Below are 25,978 nucleotides of genomic sequence, written 5' to 3' on the forward strand. Positions count from 1 at the left end.
CTCTCAGATATTCCCTGATACTGGCTGGGGGTGGGGATCAGCGCAGCCCCAGGGAGGATGGTAAGTGGGCAAGCAGTGCGCAGCTCCTGAGCGCCAGAAGTCTCACCACAGGAATGTGCCACCCCAAGCCTAGAAACACACAGACCCAAACCTCTTTCCCACTGGTTGTGGGGCAGGGAGAAGGACATGCACACACATTGCTACAGCTACAAGAGGCAGCGCATAAGGGAGGTAACAGCCCATATGCCCCTGGGTGGGTGTCACAGCAGAATAGTGAGGCACCTCCCACTGTCAGCCCCGCTCTAGCGGAACCTCGCTTTGCAGGAGGAGCCCGGCAGGCTTTACAACTGGGTGGCCACATGAAATGTGCCTTTGGGATGCTGAAGATGTGCTTCTGGTGTCTCTCCTTGTCACAATCGAAATTCAGGAGACACAGTGAGGATTGTTCTGTAACTGAATGAGATAGGGACAAGTAGGTTGTGCATTTGGGGCTTTTCTGGTTGCATTTAGGGGCAGAATACCCTTTCCTGTGCCTGTATCCTCATCAGAAATGAGCTCTGAGAGTCTTCCTCTGTCTCTCCGGATGTTTCCCTCCATTTTGAATATTGTTTAGTGTTACTCTATCTCAGGCCAGGAGAGATGCTTCTTGGGGCTCGCGCTGTATTCTCTGTGCTGGGCAGTTTCTCAAGAAACTATTGGTAACTTGGCAAACCACTCAAAGGCTGAAATATTTCTGTGGGCTCTATCATGATACCACTCCAAATTCCAGAGCTTTCTGGCCAAGCAAACACTTGAACTAGAGTTGTGATCGTGTTCTGTAGCAAATCTGATTCATTTGTAGGAAGTTCCATCTGTAATGGAACACAGAATCCGCTTCTTGGGCTAGCTGCCTCACATTACCTCATTGTAGGTCTGGCTGTGCTTAAGGCTGGCCCCTGCAAATATGTCTATTAATGTAAGTAAAAACAAACCATTTATTTAAATCATTTTTATACTGATTTACATTTCGGGGGGGGGGGATCTCTGTAGATTCTGCATAAAGCTTCAGATATGTTTATTTGAAAGTATAATCTTTATTTATGTACTTATTTAAATCATTTCTCTACCTCTACACGGTTCTAAAAAATATCCAAGTGGTTTTACAGCCTATCTTAAAACATCAAATGGAACATGACAAAATGGAAAAAACATAAAATTTCAGAAGAAAATCAAATGCAATGAGATTCCCATTTAAAGCAGCATGATTAGCAGGTAAACAAAATATTCTCTGAGCAAAAGAGTTACAAGTAGGCCTTTTTTCCAGCTCCACCATCTCTCAGGTGAGCCCTGTTGCCATTCTAAGAGAACAAGGGAGGTCTTCATGGTGAGTTCCAGCACCTCTTTTTCTAGAAAAACAGCACTGGTTACAAGTAAGAATCAAATGCTAAAATGCAGTAAAAAATCCACACATAAAGCATCATTGGCAACTAAATGAAATTTCTGAGACAAGACTTTTCCACCACAGTAACATCTCCCAAAGGCATCCTTATTAATCTTTTACATATAAAACTCATTCCCACCAACCACACCCAGAGCACAGCTAATCTCCAGCCAACCATTTGTCACAAGGCCAACATCTGACAACTATTTTCTTACTCTGTGTGAGTTTCTGCTGCATGCTGATTTTCAGAAAGGGGTGGAGCTCCCTTCCGCTTCTCCTTGCTGTGGGTCTCAGGATGAGTTTGCACCTGCAGGCTCATCACATGACGAGAGCAGTATCACATGGTGCCTATCAACTGATGTGTATGTATGTGAAGGGACCACCATCACAGATCAAACAGATCAAAATAGACAAAACTTTTGTATCCCTTTGGACCTTTAATTTATCTTTAATGGAGGCAGGTTGCATATCCAGGTGTGATACTCATCTGCTACCTTGGCCTCAGGCATCTTAAGTTATCAGTTTGTACACTATCAGCATTCTGAGCCGTTCTCCTTTAGTGAATCTCAACCATGTTACTTCTCCCAGTTCCCCATCAGGTGTAATCATGTGATGGGGCTCAAATTCATGTGGGAACTCCTACTCAACATTGTGTGAACAGACTTCCTAGCTCAGGAGTAGCTAACCTGTGGCACCTCCAGATGTTGCTGGACTCCTACTCCCAACAGCCCCAACCAGCATGGGGAATGGTCAGGGATGGTGGGAGATGTGGTCCAGCAATATCTGGAGAGCCACATGTTTCCCACCCCAGAGCCAACTCCCATTAGCATTCTGGCCACAGTTGACTTGGCTACCAAACTCTGCCGTTTTTTGCCCAATGAAGGTCAGACAGACACCTGTTTTCCTTTGTCGAAGGCTTGGGGGCATGGGTTGTGGCACCGCATGGCGTTTCTTCCCTTCGGATGTACTGTGCCTCAGTGGGCGCCTAACATGTGACATCTGGTCAGCCTGGTAACTGTCCCCGCCCCCGCCCCCCGCACAGGTTCTCTTTTGCAGGGATGAGGAACCACTTCCTTTACAAGGGAGGATGCCTGCCTGCACTGGGCTGCGTACTGGGTTAACACACACAACCAACAGCCCCTTCCTCACTTTGTAAATGGACTAAGGAAATGTCCTTGATCTTTTTGTTTTCCAGACCCCACTTCCAGACACCGAATCAGCCTTAGTGCCTGGCCACAGCCTAAAGCAGGTAAGTATCAAACAGCCGTCTTGACAGGGACAAAGGAAGCACAGCCTAAAAGTGGGGGCAGTTACTCCCCCCCCAAGGGCTAACAGGCTTGTGGTATGATGTGTGTCCTTTCACACAGGTCTGTGTATGTATTTCGGGGATGTGTGCAAGCATTTCTTCTTCTTCTTCTTCTTCTTCCTCTTCCTCTTCCTCTTCCTCTTCCTCTTCCTCTTCCTCTTCCTCTTCCTCTTCTTCTAGATTTCCACCCCACCTTTCTGAGGCTAATGTCACATTCATGGGAGCTTTTGCACACTAAAATCCCATTAGTACATGGTGATGCAGCAAAAGCCTGAAAAGGTCTTTGCTGACAGTGGAAGTTGGCTGGTGGCAGAAGTATAAGAACCTCAAGGGGCAAGGTGTTACATGATGTAGGTGTAGCTGTAGAAAAGGCCTGTCTGTCCCATGGAATTTGAAGCTACAAATCTCTATTTGCATTTTTTTATATATATTTTAAAAAGTTCCTAGTCCTCATGATTGTGAAGATCAGTTTGCAGGTGTGCTGGATGATGCCTGGTGAAATCACAACTGCCAATTCCAGTTGCTGGAAAGCACAGGTGGTGATGAGCAGAGGCTCTGGGTCTCGTCTTCTGCTCCCTGGCCTCTGACAGGCATCTAGTTGGCCTCTGTGAGAACAGGATGCTGGACAAGATGGGCCAGCAGGCTATTCTTATGTTCTTATGACTGTGAAATCAGAAAGCCCTTTCTTCAAGTCTCACTTCTTGACAAGGATCTGCCACGTGTCCCTAGGCAAACCACTCTCTCAGACTCAGTCCTGCCCCCACTCTGTTCCCCCTTATGAGGGAGGCTAACACTCACCTACTTCAGAAGGTGGTTGTGATTATTGAAACAAGGCCATGTTTGTGAAGTGCTGCGGGCAGTCAAAGGGGATATATAGAGATATAGACATACTAGGTATTTATTATTAATATTAAGGCTAATAATCTTATAGGGACTCCATGCCTCTCTTCTTCTATTTGGCAAGTACTTGAGAGGCCTGGTCAGTAGCCTGTGATCCATGTCTGGCTGAGAGCCAATCATCGTAGCCAAGATGCAAGTTGGAAGAAAATCAGATTTTAAAACCAAATTGACAGAGGAGGTTAAAACGAACCTGTTTCCATGTATTCTCCCTTCAAAATAATCAGCTTTTAAAAGGAAATTCTGTATTCAATGGAAAGAAGAACGGGCCCATACTGATGATATCTTAGGACTGAACCTTTGAGTTTCTATGAAACAGTGAGTGGAAGGCTGAAAAGAACCAGAGACAAAAATATCTGACTTTGGAGGTCAAGTGTTTATAAATATGACACAATTGTTCATGTATATTTATTATTCTGCAAACGACAACTTGTTCAACTATGCATAACATCCCTTTCCTCTCCTCCCTGCTTTCCCCCAAATCCAAAATTAGTTTTGGGCTTTCCAGATACTGAGTATCTGGAGACTGAGCCAGAAGGTTCGTTATCCCAGTGCCTTTGGTGGGACCCTGAGCGGGGAAGCCTGGCTAGCCCTGTCTCTCATCTTCTGCTGCCAAGCAAATACATTCCCATTTATGCAAAGCTTTGACTCGCAGGTTGCCTTGTGAATATAGTGTAATTGGTTTTAACTGGTTGCATTCAGTGTTTTTTATTGTTTTATCTGTCTTTTCAATATTTTTAGTTACAGATAGGTAGCCGTGTTGGTCTGCCATAGTCAAAACAAAAAAAATTCCTTCCAGTAGCACCTTAAAGACCAACTAAGTTAGTTCTTGGTATGAGCTTTCGTATGCATGCACACTTCTTCAGATACACAGAAGAAGAAGTGTGTATCTGAAGAAGTGTGCATGCACACGAAAGCTCATACCAAGAACTAACTTAGTTGGTCTTTAAGGTGCTACTGGAAGGATTTTTTTTTGTTTTTCAATATTTTTCTTACTCTTGAGTGCTTCCCCAAATGAAGCAAATGCTGTAATCACCAGGGAGAGGGCCTTTTTAGTAGTGGCACTGAAGTAATGGAGCAGCCTTCCTAGGGAGGCTCACTGGCACCATCTTTGTGGTCTTTTCAGTGCCAGATGAAAGCCTTTCTGTTCACCCAGGCCTTTTAAATAACTATATGGCACAGGTCCCTCCATTTTAAAATTGGTGCTTTAACTTTGGTGGTTTTGGAAGTTTTGTCTTATTTTTTGTAAGCTACTATGATTTCTTCCTATCCTATCCTATCCTATCCTATCCTATCCTATCCTACCCTACCCTACCCTATCCTTTCCCACCTTCCTTCCAAAAAGTTGAAGGTGGCATCCATACTTCTCCTCCCCATTTCATCCTCACAACAACCCTGTGAGGTGGGTTAGGCTGAGAGACAGTGGCTGGGCCAAGGTCACCCAGTGAGCTTCATGGCCAAGTGGGGATTTGAACCCTGGTCTCCCAGGTCCTTCTCCTGCACAGTAACCACTATGCCACATGTAGTCCTCAAGATTTTAACTTCAAGCCAGAGGCATACTTACTGGGTGTTATTTATTGATACGGACTTTCCTAAAAAAATAATAATGATATTTTTCTCTAAGCAACAGTGGCAGTGAGGGTTCTTGTAGCTACAATGTAGAAAAAGTGAAAAAGTTCTCACAAGAAAAGAGTGGGTCCAAAAAATGATTGACTATGCTGAATTCAGCATAGCCTATCTGAAAAATTAAAAAACAAACCAAGGAAAGAATTATGGATTATGAAATTTATATTAATTCTCTATGTGAGGTGCAACTGATGGTATTCTCACTATGGTTTATTTTGTCCTTTTTGTTATGTGTTGAGCAAAAACAAACCAACAGCTTTGCCACACGGGTGCTCTATGTTGTGGAGCAGCGTATAAATGCCGTGAATAGGGGGCAGGGGAGCTTTTCATGCCAAGGGCCACATTCCCTTCTGGGCAACCTTCCAAGGGCCACATGCCAGTGGTGCACAGAGCCAAAAGCAAAGTGGGCAGAGCAATTAATGTGATTCCCCCCCCCTTCATGCAATAGAGAGGTTCCCCACCCATGCTGCAGATAAATAGGTGCATAAATACTTGTATTTAATTGTTCCTGCATTTGTTTTGTTGTGTTTGAAATGGTCACATTTGCCATCCTGGAGCACTGGTTGGTGGAATGGCTGTTTGCTACAAATGCAGCAAGCAAGCAAGCTCTTGCCATATTCTTTCACAGGCTTCATCGAACAAAATTCAGAGAGCAGGGAGGCTCCTCTGTGCACATCTGGTCATCTTGTACCCGGACCTAATCCGCGATCACAAGCACCACCTCCGGCTTTACAGGTGTGCATATACCTGTCCCTCTTAGAAGGAGTCAGGGGCGGCTAGTGAGCTGCAGGGTCTGTGGGCGTGCTGCTTCCTCTAGGGGCGGGGGGCTCTTGCGAGTGAACCAACTAGCTGCCCCTGAAATTTCCCCCAAAGTGAATTTCAAAGTGGGTGCACCACTGTGAGTGCTCCCCCACCCCCAGTAGTGGTAGTGACTCTGCGGCTGGGAAGCTATTGCTGCAGTTCTGCCTTCTACAGCAGAAGGTTGCAGCTTCTAAAAGGATCAGTTAACAAGAGGCAAGAAATACCTTTCTCTGCCTGAGACCTCTCTGCCAGTCAGAGTAGACAACACCGTGCTGGCTGGACCAACCTAACGTCCCTATTCATCCTGTACTGAAAGCCCAGCTGGTCCTGGGATAGGAAACTTGGCCTTTCAGATATTGTTGGACCACAACTCTGGTCATCCCTAACCATTGATCATGCTGGCTGGGGTTGATGGGAGTTGGAGTCCGACAACATCTGGAGGCCTGCAGGTTCCCCATCCCTGAGTTAGTCGAGCAACCCATTCCCAGAGTGACCAGCTTTGGGAAACCATAAATAGGACGTGATGGCAATAGTTACAGGTAGGTAAGGAAGGCATTCTGCCTCTGAACGTAGAGGCTATACATGACTAAATTGCCACTGGAAAGACCCCCCCCAATGAATTGCCCTTAAAGACCAATGCCGCATCTTATGGCAATGAGTTCCAGAAATTAACGATGTCTTGTCTTGTCCTTCCCAGACAACCAAAAGATGAAACCCCCAAAACCAAGGAAAGGGGGAGGGGGAGCAGAGGGGAGATCTAGAGCTTTAAAACTGGAAATCCAATCTGAAGTTCAGAACTTGCTCATCTAGCTCTGCTGCAGATTGTGGGAATTCTTCCCATGAACTCTCCACTGTTTGATGTCTCCCTTCCAGGCAGTGCTGTTCTGGGAAAGAGCTGGTGGATGCGCTGCTCAGCGCAGAGTTTTCTGTACAGACGCGCAGTCAGGCCCTTGGACTCTGCCAGGTGCTGGTGGACGAAGGCGTCTTGGCTCATGGTGAGACAACCAGAGGAAAGAAGGGGGGCCATGACAGTCTCAGGATCCCGCTGCTCATTAGGCACTGCTCACCGTGCTACCTAACCAAGCCGGTCCACCTCAGAGCACTGTTGTTTTTTGCCCTGCTGTTTCCCCCAGCAAAACCCAATCTGAACTGCTGAATCGATGCAAACAGCAGTTTGGGTTTTCTGCAGATTGCTCTTTGCTCCGATTCAGCAGAAGAGAGCAGGTTTCCACAGGGAAAGCCTTGAGGGGCACCGAATTTTGGCATTGCACAGGGCACTGCTGAGATTTGAGACCCCAAGGTCTGCCACTGGAGAAGGGGGCTGGATTGGGTGCTCTCCAAGGACCCCTCACCCTTTGGTTCTTTGTGTGCCCACTGGGCTTACCCAGCAGCTGTAATGCCACTTTGCACTCCTTCGCTGTCCAGATAGCTGCCTGTCACAGGGAGAAAGGGAAAGCTATAAGAGGCGACGCAACTGGGAGCAGATATGCTGGCAGGGGGCTCTTCACATCGTCTGTTGGCTTCTTCTAAGGGCAGGGAAGCTGTGACCTTCCAGTAGCTGATGACTACAGCTCCCATCAGCCCCAGCCAACATAGCCAGCAATCAGGGGTGATGGGAGGTGTCGTCCAATAGTTCCCGGAGGACCACAGGTTCCCTCCCCATCCCCTTGTGCTCTCTTATTCTCATCCTGCTTTCACCCGCCTTCCCTGTGCAGTGCGGCAGGAGAGCTATTTCCAGGATCGTGACACCCAGTTCTTTCGCTTCGTGGCCCTGGAGCCAAGCGCTGAAGACCGGGATGGGGAGGAGCTCCTGGAGGCACTGGCATTGCTCACCCAACTGGGCCCTACCGCCTTGCTCACCACCATCTTGCACAAACCGTGAGTGTGAGGACTGAGCTATAGTGTGGCAGGCAGGGAGGAAGTGTGGAAGGTTTAAGGCTTTGCTGCTGATAGAACAGCAAAGCCATTTCTGTTTATTACTGAACGAAAGTGCAGATGGATAGACGATAGATAGAAAGAAATGTATATATTGTTTCTTTGATTATTTCATTCATTCGCTTTATTTAAATCCTGCCTTTCTAGGGACTCATCCACACTTTTGCTTGACCTGTATTTTGATGCTGTTCTTTGCTGATTAATTCCCCTGGGTCTGAGAGCTTTTCTCATTGTTCGCAGTTATGCTTTACAAAAATCTGATATTATGTGCTGAATTGACGCAGGGTTAAGGAAAATCTCTCTTTGGATTTTATGCACATCTGATAAGATCTGATTCAGCAAGTGATTGGCCCCTGTGAGAACAGGATCCTGGATTACATAGCCCACCGGCCTGTTCTAGCAGGCTCTTCCTAACTTTAAAAGTGAATTTCTCACCCTCATGATTGTAGCCAAGCTACCTGGCATCTGGCCCTCGTGCCAGAAGATATGATGGAGGTTAAGGACGTCCTGTTGCTGCATTGCTCTCTTCCTTGTCCTTCCCCATGATCAGAAGAAGCAAGGAGGTTTATGCCATGAATTTGCATCCTTCGCTTTGAAGGAGTCAGGGTAACGCACACTGTCTTGGGGATGAGGATGCGGTGGTGGTGAGTGCTGTAAAGTGACAGGAGAACCTGACATATGTGTGCCTTACCTGGACCCTCTCCTCCAGCCCTGGCCAGCGCACAGATGAGGAGCTTGCACTGATCTTTGAGGAGCTGCTGCACATCAAAGCTGTCGCCCATCTCTCCAGTTCTGTAAGTAACGGTCAGATTCTGCCTCATTTGGCCCGTCTTTAATTTGAATGCCATGTGTCATGGATGGCTAGGAATGGAAACCAATAGGATGGCCAAACAAATCCCCCCCCCCCGCCGCCATTAGCTATTCCATTTGATAGGATGAACCTATCTAGCATATTTGTCCTATTTCCACCTGGTTGCTTCCTTTCATTTGTCAGTCACTTCAGACTTGCCCAACTGCTGCCTGAGCCTGCGTCAGACTGGATCCATCTCCTATACAGATGTAGGGGGTGAAAATACATGCATGTTAGGGGGGGTGTTTGCTGTTCACTCTACCTATCTTACACTAGATGTAAAAAAATTATGATGCTACTTTTAGAATTGGCACCTGTCAAGTTTTCTAAATATTTCAGTTTGCTTATTTGCTCTGCTCACATTCTTCCAACACACACACACACACACAGCCATTGCATCAAGAGTCCCTTTTTCTTCAGTTCTGAACTCAGTATGCTTGAGTGACTTAATGGACTGTATTTGATGGGTGATTTAGAGGAGGGGAGCTGTGTCAATTTGAACATGCAAAGCTTTCTAAGCACAGTCCAGAAATCAAAAACGAAAGAATGGCAGCTGGCTGTTAAGTCCACAAATAAGATTAGGTGGTGAGCAGTTCACCACCACCAGGGGCATCTGATAACCAGAACTTTGTCATCCAGCATTATTAGCAAAATTTGACAAATATAGCACCGTATGTTGATGTTAAGAAATATGCATCATTACATTTTTTTTGTTGACTATAATTTAGTACACATAAATGAGGTGGACTTCTCTTTAAGAACCACCAAGATTACAGAGGAGTATAGCTATTAACTAGTATGACTAGTATGGCATCGGGGGCGGAGAGCAGGCGGGGGTGTGGCTGGCGTGCATCCTGGGGCATGGCACACTGCCTGCCCCCAGCATGGTGCCCAGCATGGGGGGGAAACCGCAATGGCACCCCACCAGGATCACGCTGCCAGGGACGGTGCACTCCCCCCGCCCCCTCTTCCTCTGCCAGTGTGGCCAACACCTTTAATCACCAAAGTTATGTTCTGCCTCGGCTGTTTGTGCAAGTGGTTTTCTAGGGCAAGCTCACTGCTTGTCTCCCTCCTGCCACAGGTGAAGAGGGAACTGGCTGCTGTCCTGCTGTTCGAATCCCATGCAAAGGCTGGAACTGTGTGTGAGTAACTGGCTGGCAATTTAAGCCTAGCTCTTCTATTGACTTCCTGCAAGCATGCCCATAGCTCAGTCTGAGGGCCAAGTTCTCATCTCAGCAACCTTCTTGGGGCCACATGGCAGGGGTGGGTGGTGCCCGAGGCAAAAGTGGTCAGAGCAAGGAATGTCAAATTTACCTTTGTGCAAAGAGCTATTTTCTACACACATACACTTTTCTCCCTTCCACCCAGCTATCAACGTGGATCATCAGAGTTGAAGGACACATTTCAACCAGGCAAACACTATCAAGGAGCAGTATCTTGCAGCCACTATAAGTTGGCTTGTTTATTTATTTCACAATATTTATGCACTTCTTGATTGTAGTTAAACCTTAGCACAGTTTACAAAAAAGCAAAACAATAAAATTGTCAGTGAAAAGCAACAATTTAAAACCTCCAAAAAATAATTAAAACCAATGATAAGCTAAATACCAGATTAAGATATGTCAGCATTCTACCTGTCTTGATCGGCTTGCCTGTCACGGCACTGAAAAAGAGCCCAGTGAAAGCTCCTGCCTGCTGTCATTAGGCAGGGAGTTCCAAAGTGGGATGCTGCCACACTAAGGCATCAATTCCTTACAAATGTGGATTGAGTATTAATGATGTGGCACCTGTAACAGTACCAGTTCTGCAGATGGAAGCAGTCGAGTGGGTGTTCAGGGGGGCAAGACGATCGCATAGGTAAACCGGTCCAAGCTGTTGAGGGATTTATATAGTAATAATAACACTTTGAACTTGGCCTGGTAGCAAATCAGTAACCAGGGCAGGTCTCTGAGCAGAAGTTTTATATCCAGATCAGGCGCAAGGAAAGTCCCACAGAGAGTGCATTGCAATGGGGATGGGTCTTGTGTGTTGTTGCTGTGCCATCATCCCAGTGACTTTTGAGAGCGTCAAATGTGACACACAGCAATCTTCTAGCCTGTGCAATTCAGAAGAAAAACTTCCTATCTATTTATCTTCCTCCTTTCCAATTCCCTGTGGCAGCTCTTTTGAAGGCTCTCTTGAGAACCTGTTCTTCTTGCTTTGCCCACTTGTTCCAGATGTTGCCTGGTGTGCCATGGGAAAAATTGAAAAATTCGAAAGATTTTAAAATAAAGTATTTTATAATTTTTCATATTTCTGTTTACTTACTATTTCATAATAAAGTAATTATAGAATACTTTCTTTGTGTTTATTTGATTCCTATTCAAGAGAATTACTTTATATATAGTCAATACAGGCACAGAGTTAATTTTTTTAACATTTTCTAATGGTGGTGTGCCTCGTGATTTTTTTCATGAAACAAATGTGCCTTTGCCCCAAAAAGGTTGAAAAACACTGCTCTAACATGTTGCCTGTGCTTCTTTCCCTGCCCTGCTGTGACTGCCAGATGTTTCAGACTATAATTCCCATTGGCTCCAGTCAGCATGGCCATTCTGGCTGGGGCAGATAGGAGTTGTAGTCCCAAACACATTGGGGAAGGCTGGTCTGTGCCCTGGGGCACTCACTTTGCATGTGTCTCAAAGCATAAGTCCCATAGCACTGATGCGAAGGATTTCCCCCCTCCAGTGTTCAGCCAAGGGGACAAGGGCACATCCTGGTACATCATCTGGAAGGGATCAGTCAACGTTGTCACACATGACAAGGTTTGTATGTTTAATCTCTGGAAAGGGTCAGCTTGGGGTTAAGCTCGGGGTGTGTGTGTGTAGGAAATTTTATATCCACATCTGGACTAAGAGAAATCTATTTACGTAGATGTTTCTTGTCATATATTGATGCTTTTAGATCAGATTACATTTATATACAATATAATGTACTTATTTGTCCCAAAGTTTCACGGTAGTATGAACACCTTGCTTGTCATATTTAATATGCTGATCCAGCTCTCCCTCTGGTGTTCTTTTAAAAAATAACTCAATCAGTCAACATGCCTTTGGGGAAGGACTGTGGTTCATATATCTACCTACAGTGGTACCTCAGGTTACATACGCTCCAGGTTACACACTCCGCTAACCCAGAAATAGTGCTTCAGGTTAAGAACTTTGCTTCAGGATAAGAACAGAAATCGTGCTCCGGTGGCACAGCAGCAGCAGGAGGCCCCATTAGCTAAAGTGGTGCTTCAGGTTAAGAACAGACCTCCAGAACGAATTAAGTACTTAACCCAAGGTACCACTGTATATACATACATAATTTTTTTTCATCATCATCATCATATACTTTTATTGCACTAGCCATAGGCCATGGCATCATTCAAAAAAATAACAAAAGGAAAAACAGCAATAACCATAAAATCATCAGGCACTACACATACAATATAAATCACGGCCACAACTACTAAGATTTTTTGTTGCATAAAATAGAATAGCAGAAGATTCTCTAGTAAAATGTGCCAAATTAAATATCCAAATCCCCTTTGCAGTTGACTGCTATTTTATCTAGTTCTTTCCTCCTGATCTTCTTAGCTGCCAACGCATAGAATGCTACTTTATAAGTTACAAAGTCACATAATTTTATTTGTATGCCACCTTTCCATGGTTAAAACCATTCTCAAGGCAGCTTGAAACATGGAGAGAAATATGTAATCACAAACATATCAAAAATAGTCATAAACAACAAATAAAACAAACAAAAGTACACAGCCAAGTAGAAATGAATTCCACATAAATCGTAAGATCTAAAATAAAAAATATCAGTAACAGCAACAATCCCCACCCCCACCCCACTGCCCAAACCCCCAAACAATGCCCAGCCTATGAGTCAGCAGCCTCAGCTTTAGCAAGAGTGCATGCGTTGCACCCAAAAAGTCCCAAGTTGAGTCTGGAAAGGACACCTGCATGAAACCCTGAAGTGCCCCTGCCCACCAGGAGTGGCTGCCCTGAGACATAGATGCTTTGCCAGTCAGAGAACAAAAATAAGCCTATTGCGAGGGGTGGTGGTGACAGCAGCGAGGGGAGGGAAAATAAGGGAGAATTGGTGAGTGGCCTTAGTATTCAGTTGCCCTCAGCAGGTTCCCCCATATTTGCCATGGTAATGTCCCTTGGAGCAGTAACGGACGTGGTGCACTCACTTTTCAGGGCTTAGTGTCCACTCTGCACGAGGGTGATGACTTTGGGCAGCTGGCGCTGGTGAACGATGCCCCCCGTGCAGCCACTATCATCCTCCGTGAAGACAGCTGCCACTTTCTGCGTGTGGACAAACGGGACTTCAATCGCATCCTCAAGGTGGGCCAGGAGTTGGGTCACACATGGAGGCTGGGGAGAATGGGGTCTTTGCCCATTTCTAGCTGGTCTTCCTCCGCATGCTTCCATTTTATCAGTGTAATGCAAAATGTATGCAAATAGGAATAGTCTGCAAAGCCTTCTTTTAATTGTGTCCAGCTGTGAAGGAAGCTGACTCCCCCTATTCATTCACTCAGGCTGAAAAGTAAGCTTCAGATATGATTTACTTACACGTGGTCTTGAATTGGTTCTCAGCTACAGCAGCAGTAAAAACTACAGTATGCAGGTAAAATACTTACCGTATTTTTTGCTCTATAAGACTCACTTTTTCCCTCCTAAAAAGTAAGGGGAAATGTGTGTGCGTCTTATGGGGCGAATGCAGGCTGCGCAGCTATCCCAGAAGCCAGAACAGCAAGAGGGATTGCTGCTTTCACTACACAGCAATCCCTCTTGCTGTTCTGGCTTCTGAGATTCAGAATATTTTTTTCTTTTTTTCCTCCTCCAAAAACTAGGTGTGTCTTGTGGTTTGGTGCGTCTAATAGAGCGAAAAATACGGTATATTTACAGTAAAAACAGCTTCAGAGGTATGCCTGTTACTGGAACAAGCAGAGGGCATGTCTGCCCTCGTGACTTGATGAAGGAAGAGAGAGATAGGAGGAAAGAGGAAATTCTGTATGTTCCTTGTCCCCCAGGAGAGGAGGGGGAAATGACATCACACAGAGTCCCCTCTACCCATTACATTTCCATGGTCTGAGTCTTTGCCTATCAGCAATACAGCTCTGTGGTTATTTGCCCCTCAACTTCCTAACTAGCAAGAATATGCATTGTTGGATTTGACTGCAATCTCTCACAGCAGATATAGCATAGAACTAGAATCCTAGGCCTCTTTCCCTGCTTTACACCATTATGAAATTAGCTGTGTGGCAGAGTGAGCAGACTGGGCTGAGCACTTTGACTTCAGGTGGAGGAGCTGCACGAGGCTAGTATCTTGATGTGATACCCAACATGGAATTCAGAAGTGTACAACTCACTGATTTTCTGCCCTAAAGGAGGCCCATTAGGATAGCATCTGAGGATGTCATTGGCCTAGGGCCAATGGCTGTTATTCAGCTCCAGCGTAAACGTGCCCAAAGCATGGTAATGCAACCCAGTTTCACTAGCTTATGCTTTCCTGACTAGGATGTTGAAGCCAACACTCTGCGGCTGAAGGAACATGGGAAGGTGGTGCTTGTTCTGGAGAAGAATTTGCAAGGCAGCAGCTCCAGTCACCTTCCTGGGACTCCAGGGAGCAGTAGGTACTGCGGTCTGGCCCCCTTCGCTTCCGTGCTCCCTCCTAGAGGCAGAGGTAGCTTCTGTCTGATGCACCCACAAGCTCTTTCTGCTTGTTTTTCTTGCCTTCCCCACAAAACAGGGCTGGGTGTACTTCCTGCTCTTGGAAGTGCTTTGCAGGCAGCTGCAGAAGCAGCTCATCCCAACTGCCATGGTGCTTTTTCTAGAGGATCTTAATGTAGCATTGCTGTTGGATTCCACATGAAATAGAATGAGAGAGAACATTTGGAGTTTTCCTGATGCCAAAACATTGGGGCTCCCCACTCCCCCCACAGGAAGATGTATTTAAATTTCCATCTGCTTCTGTAAGATCCACTGGGCAAGTATGGTAGTTGTCGATAGTGTAGTTCTTCTGCATGCTTCTTTGCTCATGTGCAACCTTAAGACTACAAAATATACGATACTGTACAACTGTGGGCAAAAAATATGGACAGGAGATCATCACTCATTGTTTGTGTGGCAATTGTAGACTACAAAACCTATTATGTAATGTGTTTGTGAGAAAAATATTCATATGCCAAACCTGGGTTGTTGTTTCCCCCCAAAATCAGCTAATGATATGGGATGGGGGGGGCATTTACTGCTTCGGTGCATCGCTTGCTTCTGGTTTCCACCTCCTTGTCATACTATCTGAGAAGTTCATGCTTTCCTCTCCTGTTCAGGTACTCAGTGATGTCTGGGACCCCTGAAAAAATACTTGATTATCTGCTGGAAACCATGCGTCCAGACTCTACGCTCTCTGACCCCGTAGGTAAGTCGAGGGCCACTTAAAGAGAAGGGTTAGTTAATACACCGGAGAAAACCCCATGCCAGTCCTTGGTTCATGGGCGACTTTAGAGCTAAGAACTGGGGAAAGAAGTTTGAACAGAGGGGCATCTACACAGGCACATTCCTTTGTATTTGTGGAGTTGTTGTCTCCCTTGAAGTGTACAGGGCAATGTGTGTACACTGGAAGAATGCGCATGGGACTATTTGTCAGCTTACAGGAGTTTAAATGCAGATCAACTAGGAGACCATCTAGCCCTTGTAATAATGTTTCACCATGCTTCTCTGCCATCTCTGTAGACACCTTCCTTGGAGATTTCCTTCTGACGCATAATGTGTTCATGCCAACACCACAGCTGTGCAGAGCTCTGCTCCAACAATATCCTTTGTGGTTTGTTTCTCTGCTGGATCCTACAGCCCTGCTCACCAAGCAGTTCTCTTTGGAAGGCCACTTTAGAGGCCTAGTTTGGTGGGCTGCTGGCAAGCTGTTCCCTGTGCATGCCTGCCTTGCCTCTGGGATGCTAAATAGCAGTGTTGGGGAGGAGACTTTGGGGGCCAGATTTGGCCCAGGGTCTGCTAGCTGCTCATCCTTGCACTAGAGAGATCCCAGATGCATGCTCCATACATCTCTAGTGTCCCAGGTTAAGAATGAAAGTGGCTTCGTCTGAGCAGCATACATTTTAATCAGGGCTGTAAATTCTAGTTGATTAATTGGCTAGGTTAACCAATTAATAAACTTTAGTTTGACTAAAAGGGCATCTCAGATTAAGGGAGCAAAAGTTGTAAATCATGACAAATTTGCCTCATTGATTTAAACTTTAAGCAGCAGCTGGGTTTAGCTGCCATTTTTAGGACCAGAGGGACTTAGCCTAAGACCCCCTAAAACCTAGAGCTGGGCTTGGTCCACCTTGCATATGGCTGTGTTTCTGTGTCTCCTTGACTACTGTTCACCTTTCATTCGGAACCATCGGAGGGCACCGAACAGGACAAAGCTGCCTACATCCTGGGCAAAAGGCAGAAGATCCTGTGGCTGGTGAACCAGTGGGTGTTGCTCTATGGGCGCCTGCTGCAGGCAGACTCCAGCTCTGTGGCCTTCTTGCAGGTAACAGGATGGGTGCAGGGAGCAGTGCTAGAGGTGCAACACAAAGAGAGGATGAGAGGATAAAAGTTGACTTGGGTTGGTGGGAGGCTGTTGCTTGCTTGGCATGAGATTGCATCTGCAGGAGGCTGTTCTGCTCCTCCTTGCTCTGTAGCAACCAGCCTGGCTGCTTCTGCTCATCAGCTCTGGCCGTTCTCTTGCAGAGCCTGTCTGAGTGTGCAGCCCAGGATGCTCGTCTGGGCCCCCCGCTTAGGGAGCAGGTGCAGGATCGCCGGAGGAACCGAGTGTGAGTCTTCTACTCTGCCCCAGTTTGTGTTTGCGAGGCTCTGGGTATGTGCGGGGAAGATGAGGCAAAAAAGAATCGCAAAATACCTGGTTTCCTCAGGGCAAGTCTTAATGTCTGTAATATGATTTGATATGTTATGATATGTGTATCAAAATACACATGTGGATGGTTGCAGGGTTACCTTATTTCCTGATTTAGGAAGCATATTAGAGCAGCCTTCAGATGTGCAGCTACTCAGTCAATCAGACCAAAGTTGGTCTGTAAGAGCTCTTCTTACCTGGTAGGTGCTCACCCCATCAGGTGATTGATGGTGGTTTCGGAAGACTCTGCGATGGCACGAACACATCTGAAGGGAACTCTGACCTTCTGAGAGGCTCACTTCTGCAGACCCTTTGCCCTTCCATCTCGGTGTGGGGAGAGGTCTACTAATCACAACGATGGCTATGTTTGACCTCCAGTACAACTCAGTGCCAGCCTCTGGGAACAAGAAGCAGGAGAGAGGCGTATTGTGTTCGAGTCCTGCTTGTGGGCTTCTCAGCAGCATCTGTGTGGCCACTTTGAGAACTGGAGGCTGGACTAGATGAGCCTTTTGCTCTGAGAGGTGGAGGGGAGAAGCAAGGTCAGATAAAATATGGACAAAATGTGTTCCTTAACCCCCACCCCACCCCCCGGTCACTCCGTCTCTACACTAGGTGAGTTATTTTAAATGGGTGGGGGAGGTCTGATGTTTGGTTGCACCTGGGGGGCCTCAATATCTTACTGGTCTCTTTCATTGCTGTAACTGAGTGGTTGCTGCTTTGCTACAGAGTCTGTTTCTCACACTTCCTGCAAATTCAGTCTGCAAGAGCTGAGCCAACATGAATAGCTGTTGAGATCTGATAATATTCCCTCTGTTTTTTAAAAAAAATATTTTTATTCGATTTTACATTTAACGTTTGCATTCACATGTACAAATAGGATTCTCTGAATCCCTAGATTTCCCTCCCCCTTCATGGGTTCCATAGTTATTCTTTTCCAACTGCATCATATAATGTTCTCCATATTTCCTTAAAACTCAGCTGTTACCATAGTTATTGTTACATTGCAAGTGTTTTGAAAATCCTGCCAATGTTTTAAATTGTTTACAGTGTTATTTTTGAATGTTGAATGTGCTTCGGGTTGAGTGCGTTCAAGTTGCGCTCTGTGGCAACCCGGAAGTAACGGAGTGCGTTACTTCCGGGTTTCACCGCTCGCGACCCATGCACGCGCAGACACGCCATCACACCGTCGTGCCGTCGCGTCTTGCATTCCGTTTGGGATGCGAATGGGGCTCCGGAACGGATCCCGTTCGCATCCCGAGGTACCACTGTATTTGGCATCAACCATACCCCTAAATATTTTACTTTTTTAAAATTAGCAGTTCTGTTTTTTGTTGTAAATGTTTTTTGTATTGTTCTGTCACATTTTTTACCAACATTTTCATTTAGTTTTTATTTAACTTAAAACCTGCTACTTGGCCAAACTCAGAAATTCTATCTAAGACCCTTGGTATACTTACCATTGGGTCTTCTACAGTTATCACAAGGCCATCCGCAAATGCTTTCAGTTTATTTGCTTTGCACCCAGCTGTCATTATACCTTTTATTCCTTCATCTGATCTCATACACCTCACTGTTTATTCTAGAATAAACAGTGATGGTGACGGGGTCCCTCTTTCCTCTTTGGACAGGTTAGAAAATGGCAGCAACTGTGCATCTCCGAAGCTTCAGGTAAAGTACAAGTCCTTTGCCAGAGAATCAACAGTTCTTCGCTAAAGGGAGCTGCAGTTGCAAACAACGCACAGCAGACAAACATGCTCAATTATTTTCATTTGAAAAGGTGGCTCCCTCCCCTCCACTAATTTGAAATATTTTTGTCAGGAATAAAACAGAACTCAAGTTAGGCGACACTCAAGAAAGGACAGCGGACAGACAAGAGTCATGTTATTCCATTCCATGGCACCAGGGGCAGGAGCAGAGGAATTATCCAAAACTCTCCTCTTTTCAGTTTTAGGCAACTTGTTTGATTATGTATTTCTCAAAATAATGAGGTCTAGAAATGTGAAAATAAAATCTAGGATGGAACCATCTCATTTGCCCAGCAGAATAAAAAGCAAGATCCAAAAATTCACAGCCTTGCATGTCAGATGGATTCTGGTCTCTATGTAGCCATCAAACAGGGCCTGTTTGCTTCACCCTCAAGGTTTGGGGTAGCTGCTTGGTAAGCATGTGCCACACCCAAGGAGTGACAGTTCATCACATCTCTGAGTTTGTCTATATTTGAGGCAAGCACAGATAACCCCAAATTTCTTCACCAAGGCATCTTGCCAAGACGGAGAGGGCAGAGACCTCTGGCTGTTCTGTGGCTGGAATGGAGCCTCCTGTACAAAGGCAAGCGCCACATCCCATGTGCTGCCCACTTTTGATTCTGCCCCCTTCACCAGGGGAATGTGCCCCTCCCTCCAAGCATTGCTCATTCAGGGCAAGCGACTCTCTGACGGAAAAAAAATTCCTACTCTCCAGGTTATTGCTGGTAGGTTTTAGCCTTATTTACAGGCCTGGGCCTGAAGATGCCTCTGGGTGGAAGAGAATCCCATTGCACCTTCATGCATCCTTCTGTCTTTCCGTCACCCCCAGGTGCGAAGTGCAGTGGACTGGTTTGCCAGCCAGGAGGAACCCTTTCTGAACAGCAGCTATACTATCCGAGCCCAAGACAAAGGTAATTTAGCGTTGCTTCCTCACTCACTCGGTCGCTCGCCAAGCCAGCCTGCCCTTTGCTTTGCCCTTTCGTCTGGACAATTCTCAGAATGCCAGGATGCCCCAGCCAACATGGGAGGTATACGTATATCCAGCCCCCAAGGTGGCTACAGTAACATGGCCGGAGAGTTCCAATTGGCTGGATTTATTTTATTTATTTATTTATTAAGTTTATATTCTGCCCTTCGTCACATATGTCCACATAGGTGATGCAGTCCTGCTATCATTGGCATTACTGATGATTGAACTTGAAAGCTTCTGTGAGCAAAGTGTACACAGCTTTAGCTCCTGCGTTAAAGCTGCTGTCCCTTCCTTTTTCGTCTCTTTCCCCGCTTCTCCTATATAGTCCCGTATGACATATACAGGCCAGACTACTCCTGCCTCACGACGGTGCTTCGGGTGAATGCTTCAGTCCGGGAAGTGCTCACATCCCTGGCAGACTGTCCTGGTTGGAGCAAAGAATGGGTCCTGGTCAAGATCAATTCCGTGGGAGGTGAGTGAGCCTCTCATGATTCCCTCTGAGAACATACATGGTCTCTGGTGGCGGCCCAGTATTGCATGGTGATGCAGGTGATATGGATCCACTTGCAGCCCCCACAATGTGCATGATTTCAGCAGCCCTTTCTCAAGGATGAAACAGACGTAAACTGTTTTGCAGCACTGGGAAAGAATTCTTGCTGTCTTTAATCCAGAGGTGCTTTTGTGTCCCATGTTGAACTGTGAAGAAAGTGGTTATTCAGGCTTCTATGCACTGTGTGCATAGAAGGGGCCAGCTCTGTCATTAGGCAGGGTGAGGAATGCTGATTCAAGCTGCAGATTGTGGAGGGCTGCTGCCCCTGTGTTTGTAGTGCTTACCTGTTGCTGGTCTGGGCTGATTGGCTGTCTCCACTTCACCACCTTCTCACCTTTTCCAGAAGCGCCAGAGATGGGGAAAGAGCCCTGTTTAAATGAGCAGGCAAAGAAGCAGCCAGCCCACTGGGAGGCCATGCTGAATTTATCAGCTTTCAAATTCCCAAAATGAAGAGGGCTAAGAACTTGTAGCGTGATTTGGGCGTTCAAGATATTTTGGTTAAATTAACATAATTTAGTTTGACCTGCTAAGTAAAATGTGTGTGAAATTGCCTAGAAATCATTAAATATGATTGCCAACTATTTGTAGTTATATTATATATTAATATTATTTATTTATTATTATTATTATTTTGCATTTTAAAAAAGATTTTATTAGTTTTGTTATTTGTACATTATATCCATATTTCAACACTTCTCATACATTTTGAGCTTCCTTCAGCGTCGTTGACATTCATTCGTGTTTGTATCTTTAGGTCACATTCCATCCTTTCATAATGCCATTCGTACCACCCTTTATACATTATTTCGAATAAACAATACTTGTTAGTTCTTTACAGTGCCTCTTTAAATCCCACTAGCGTTGTATTTACAAAACATTTGTTCTCCAGATAACCCACAAATTTCCCCCAGTCTTCAATAAATTTTTGATCCTTTAAATATCTTATTTTCCCTGTTAATTTATCCAACTCAGCATATTCTGTCAGTTTTGCTCTCCACTCTGCAACCGTTGGGATTTCTTCCTGCTTCCACCTCTGAGCTACCACAATTCTGGCTGCCGTAACCGCGTACTGGAAGAGTTTGCAGTCCTTTCTCCTAATGTCCTTACCCACAATACCTAATAAAAAGGCTTCTGGCTTTTTTACAAAGGTATAACTTAACATCTTTTTCAGTTCATTGTAGATTTCCTCCCAGAAGCTTTTAACTTTCTTGCACTCCCACCATTGATGGTAAAAGGACCCTTCCTTTTGTTTACATTTCCAGCACTTGTTGTCTACCTTATACATCTTAGCCAGTTTTACAGGTGTCATATACCACCTGTATAACATCTTCATCATATTTTCCCTAAGTAATGTACAGGCCGTAAATTTTATATTCACTCTCCATAGCTTTTCCCAGTCCTCTATTTATTTATTATTTATTATTTATTTATTATTTGTTATTACTTAGCATTACCTGATATTTTCAGAAGGTGAAATATAAAATTCTTTGCTTTTCTGAAAACAGCCTATGTGCTTTTTCATCAAACATAGACTTACCGATCACAAAAATAATAGCATATTTGAATCCGTCACACCCAAAAACATGCTTTTAAGATCCCTCACTGAAGAAATTTGCAAAAATTAAGCTTCACCTCCTAAAATGACACACCTTGCCAGCCCACACAATAGGGGGTTTTGTGTGTGTGTGTGTGTGTGTGTGTGTGTGTGTGTGTATCCCTCCAGACATGATTCATTTCTGTACCTCTTTTAAGTTCTGCTTATACTCAGAGAGAAAAGACTCCAGGGAAGTACTGAATGATAGGAATTTTATGAATGTGACTCTATGGGGGCACAGGACTGCTGTAGTCTAGCTTTGGATTTGGGGATGCAGAAAACTGCCCTGTCTTGCCTTAGTGACTGGCCTCCCCTCGTGGACTGATTTCAGGGTTATGGATTGCTTTTTTACTAGAACCCCAAGATCAACCAGCCAGAGCCAGGTGCAAAAGACATGTAGCTGGAATTAAAGAACAGGGTGCTTCTGACTACATTCTGAGCCTTGGAATTTCTTTGCAGTGCCAGAAATAAGCTGAGCTAATAGTCCTGCCGGGGGACGCAGGTGGCGCTGTGGGTTAAAGCCTCAGCGCCTAGGACTTGCCGATCGAAAGGTTGGCGGTTCGAATCCCTGCGGCGGGGTGCGCTCCCGCTGCTCGGTCCCAGCGCCTGCCAACCTAGCAGTTCGAAAGCACCTCCGGGTGCAAGTAGATAAATAGGGACCGCTTACCAGCGGGAAGGTAAACGGTGTTTCCGTGTGCGGCTCTGGCTCGCCAGATGCAGCTTTGTCACGCTGGCCACGTGACCCGGAAGTGTCTCCGGACAGCGCTGGCCCCTGGCCTCTTAAGTGAGATGGGCGCACAACCCCAGAGTCTGTCAAGACTGGCCCGTACGGGCAGGGGTACCTTTACCTTTACCTTTAATAGTCCTGCCATGCAAACTCCACCCCGGTTAGCTTTCTGCATCAGTTTAGGTGTTTTGTTCTTGCATTGTTGAATTGGGAGTCGGAACTCATGGCTGATATGTTACAAATCACTCTGAGGTTTACCCGTGATGGCTCAGGACCAATGAACTGTTTAGGGAAGTTTGTAATGTTTGATGTTTTATCGTGTTTTTAATATTCTGTTGGGAGCCGCCCACAGTGGCTGGGGAAACCCAGCCAGATGGGCAGGGTATGTATGTATGTACCAGTATCCTTGAGCAATACTGCTCCCTTGTGGCAATTTGGGGCACTGCCATGTCTCTTGTTCCTTCTTTCTGGCAGATAAAGAGGTCTTGCCCTTGGAGGCCTTTGCTGTGTTTACATCCCTGGGTTTGAACGAGAGACTCTTTGCTGCCACTGTCCAGGAGCTTCACAGCTTGGTGAGTGTGTTTCCCCTGCAGATTCTCGCAAAGCTCTCACTTTGATTCTCTGGCTCAACCCCCTGGACACAAGTGGTAAAATTATCTTCTGCACAATCCCCATGGATGTAACCATCTGACGAAAGGAACCACGCTTGAATTCTCTGCTGCTCATCAGCTGGTGAATGGTGGGTTAAATCCTGCTTTTTTGGCTGTGCACCCCTGTTCGCAGCAGGGGCACTGGCACACATAGACAAACTGAGCAGTAAGGAGGTTAAATCCTTCTGCTTTGGCTCAGCACATCGGTTTCCTGTGGGAAGGAGGTGGGTGCCACTGCTGCAGACTTGGTGCACTCACCAGCTGATGCCACTCACCCACCAGAGTGGCATCAGCTAAACGACTCAGGACCATAAAACCTCTTGGACCCCCTCTCGCCATGTTAACCAACCTAGACCTTGTGATCATCATTGGAGGCCTTTTTGTGTATGCTTTCTCCACAACAAGTCCAGAAGTTGTGTATATTTGAGAGCAGGCCTTTTTTGTGGTGGCTCCCCATTTGTGGAATGGATTCCCCAGGGAAGCTCGCCTGGCGCCTTCATTACACATCTTTAGGTGCCAGGAGAAGAGGTTTCTCTTCAACCAGGCCTTGGGCTGATTAACATTCTATGGCCTTTTAAATGTGTCTGTGGGAGCAGGGCTATTCACTTGTTTTTGTTTTATGTATTTTGTGTTTTCATTTTGTATTTTTGCTTGTGTGAATCATCCTGGGATCTTTGGATGAAGGGTGGTATACAAATTCAATAAATAAATAAACATACCAGCCTATCAACAGTTGGGCACAGTTTTGGGGTAATGCCTTATAGGCCAAATTGCATGCACACAGGCCTGCATGCGCACAGGTGCCCCTGCAGAGTGGCTTTCACTGATTTCTCCTCCCATTTGCACAGGCCCCTCACCCTGAGCAGCAAGGCCCCACGGCGGGTTCTTCAGAAAACCTGGATTTCATCAGCTCCAAGGACCTGGCCACCCAGTTCACTGAGCATGACTGGAACCTCTTCAAAAGCATCCATCAAGTAAGGAGATCTGTTCCCAGATGAAATCTGTTGTAGTGAGGCACCAGACCCTGGGACTGGGGAGATCTTGCTGTGCCCACACACTGCAACCTGCCATTCCTCACCCTCATGTCCATGGCATTCTGCAGAGATTTTGACAGCTGCCCTGCATGTCTAAGGTGGAGGAGAGTGGGTTGCATGTCTTCAAGTGGAGCTGAGCCAAAGCATTATATTTTTAAGGTTGGATTTCAGCGGAGACTCTCCTGGCTGTTGTGTTTTTTAAGGTGGAGCTGATCTACTACATATTTGGACCGCAGAAGTTTCCCAATGCAACCACGGCGAACCTGGAGCGCTTTCTGTGCCGTTTCAATGAGCTGCAGTTCTGGGTCACCACCGAGCTCTGCCTCTGTCCTGATGTTATCAAGAGAGCCCAGCTGCTCCGAAAATTCATCAAGCTGGCTGCACAGTAAGAGTTTGGCTGAAAGGAAAGCAGTTGGCCGGGAATGAGCAGGCATCAGGCTTGCAAATTTGAGGCTGTGTTTTGTTTTCACTAGAACCCCAAGGTCCGGAGCGAAGAGCAAAATAGTGGCTCAGGGGAATAAGTTATTTGTGAGACAGAAATGCTTGGCCCAGAAATTTGTTCTCGGTAACTTTTACACTCTGTTCTCTGAAAATGCCATGGGTGCCAACTTGAACAAAACATGGGCACTTATATGGGCACCTCCCAGTACTTCTGCAGAGGTCACCTTCCTCAGCCATGCACAGCTGGGCACAGGCCTCCCCCCACTTGCCTCTCACTCCCCACCTGCATGCAAGAAGTTTCTGCTTGCTCACCTGTCTCCCACTCATCACCCACTCACCTCTCTTACGGTCCTGCCTCTCCCCAGCTTCCCTGGCATAGACACACCTGGAAATGGCACCAAAAGCCAGGAGTCAAGCTGGGAAAGAGGGCAGTGCTCAGTTTGGAGAAAGGGGGGAAAGGAGGGAGGAAGGCAGCAACTGGCATAAAACATTGGGGGGCTGCCCCCTAAATATTTTATAGCGGGGGAGAGGTGAAGGTACCATGGCCCCATAGAGTTGTCACCTTTGGAAAGTGCCATTCCTTATTTTCTCCCAAGATCTCTGGGTTTCAGCAGCCTTATTTCATTGATTTTTGAAAAAGATTTCTGAGCCACCCTTTACCACAATATGACACCAGGCTGGGGTAAGTCACAAGAATGAAAAATAGCGAAACCAGAGCCAGATCCCGACACAGTCAAATATATTGAAAGGGTATGTGAGAGAGAGGTCTTAATGTTATCACTATTGTTAAACTATTGGAAAGCAGAAATCCTTGCTGATCTACTGATCCAAAGATCTACCTGTAGGTTTGAACTAGCTTCTGGCCACTCATGTATGTAGGTCACCTCCTTTTTCTAGGAGAGACCATGGCTTTAAGTACTGTAGGAGCAGTAAAGCCTGTCCTGGCTTTCACATGAGAAGCATCTGGGGGTTCACACAAACTTCCGCTTTGAGCTGAGTGCCTCTTGTGTCTTTGTTTTCAGCCTGAAGGACCAAAAGAACCTGAACTCTTTCTTTGCAGTGATGTTTGGCCTGAGCCATTCCACCGTCAGCCGCCTCTCTAGGACCTGGGAGGTACATTTCTGCCACAGAGGGAAGGGAAACAAACCGAACTAACCATGCATGCTGTGAAACTGCTTATATACCAGCCTTCTCCAACCTGGTACACTTCAGATGCTTTGGACCACAATTCCCATCGCCCCTGACCATTGGCCACAAGGCTTATGAAGCTGGTGGGAGTTGTTATCCAAAACATTTGGAAAGCACCAGGTTGAGAAAGGTCATAACAGCAGCAACAATGAGAAGTGATTTGCTGCCTTTTCAATTGCCAGTCCTTGCCACCATTTTGTAAGGTGCCACCATGGATCTAGCATTCCTTTTGGGGGATGCAGGTGAAGGCTGAAGTGAAGGCAGGGCTGCAAAACAGGTGTTGAAAGGGGGAATGTGATTATGTGAGAAGGA

The 25,978-nt window shown here is 46.0% G+C and overlaps 1 protein-coding gene across 3 annotated transcripts in view; it reads left to right on the forward strand.

Moving 5' to 3' along the window:
* RAPGEF3 (Rap guanine nucleotide exchange factor 3) overlaps positions 1-25,978 on the forward strand; it is a 49,367-nt gene that overhangs the window by 17,553 nt on the left and 5,836 nt on the right. For 2 of the 3 annotated variants that reach the window (XM_081898117.1, XM_081898118.1), the window contains 20 exons: positions 2,616-2,669; positions 5,878-5,984; positions 6,924-7,045; positions 7,766-7,928; positions 8,695-8,779; positions 9,917-9,977; positions 11,560-11,636; positions 13,065-13,211; positions 14,388-14,503; positions 15,200-15,288; positions 15,603-15,681; positions 16,254-16,404; positions 16,605-16,687; positions 18,396-18,435; positions 19,342-19,423; positions 19,808-19,954; positions 22,828-22,925; positions 23,852-23,977; positions 24,241-24,422; positions 25,501-25,591. In XM_081898117.1, coding sequence (XP_081754243.1) covers positions 2,616-2,669; positions 5,878-5,984; positions 6,924-7,045; positions 7,766-7,928; positions 8,695-8,779; positions 9,917-9,977; positions 11,560-11,636; positions 13,065-13,211; positions 14,388-14,503; positions 15,200-15,288; positions 15,603-15,681; positions 16,254-16,404; positions 16,605-16,687; positions 18,396-18,435; positions 19,342-19,423; positions 19,808-19,954; positions 22,828-22,925; positions 23,852-23,977; positions 24,241-24,422; positions 25,501-25,591 — 2,100 coding nt within the window. Of the gene's footprint in view, positions 1-1,306; positions 1,364-2,615; positions 2,670-5,877; positions 5,985-6,923; positions 7,046-7,765; positions 7,929-8,694; positions 8,780-9,916; positions 9,978-11,559; positions 11,637-13,064; positions 13,212-14,387; positions 14,504-15,199; positions 15,289-15,602; positions 15,682-16,253; positions 16,405-16,604; positions 16,688-18,395; positions 18,436-19,341; positions 19,424-19,807; positions 19,955-22,827; positions 22,926-23,851; positions 23,978-24,240; positions 24,423-25,500; positions 25,592-25,978 lie in introns of those variants that run through there. The other variant, XM_081898119.1, reaches the window with a different exon arrangement.

The sequence above is a fragment of the Podarcis melisellensis genome (genome assembly GCF_964234715.1).
Source record: "Podarcis melisellensis genome assembly, chromosome: 2".
In the NCBI taxonomy this organism is placed as follows: Eukaryota; Metazoa; Chordata; class Lepidosauria; order Squamata; family Lacertidae; genus Podarcis; species Podarcis melisellensis.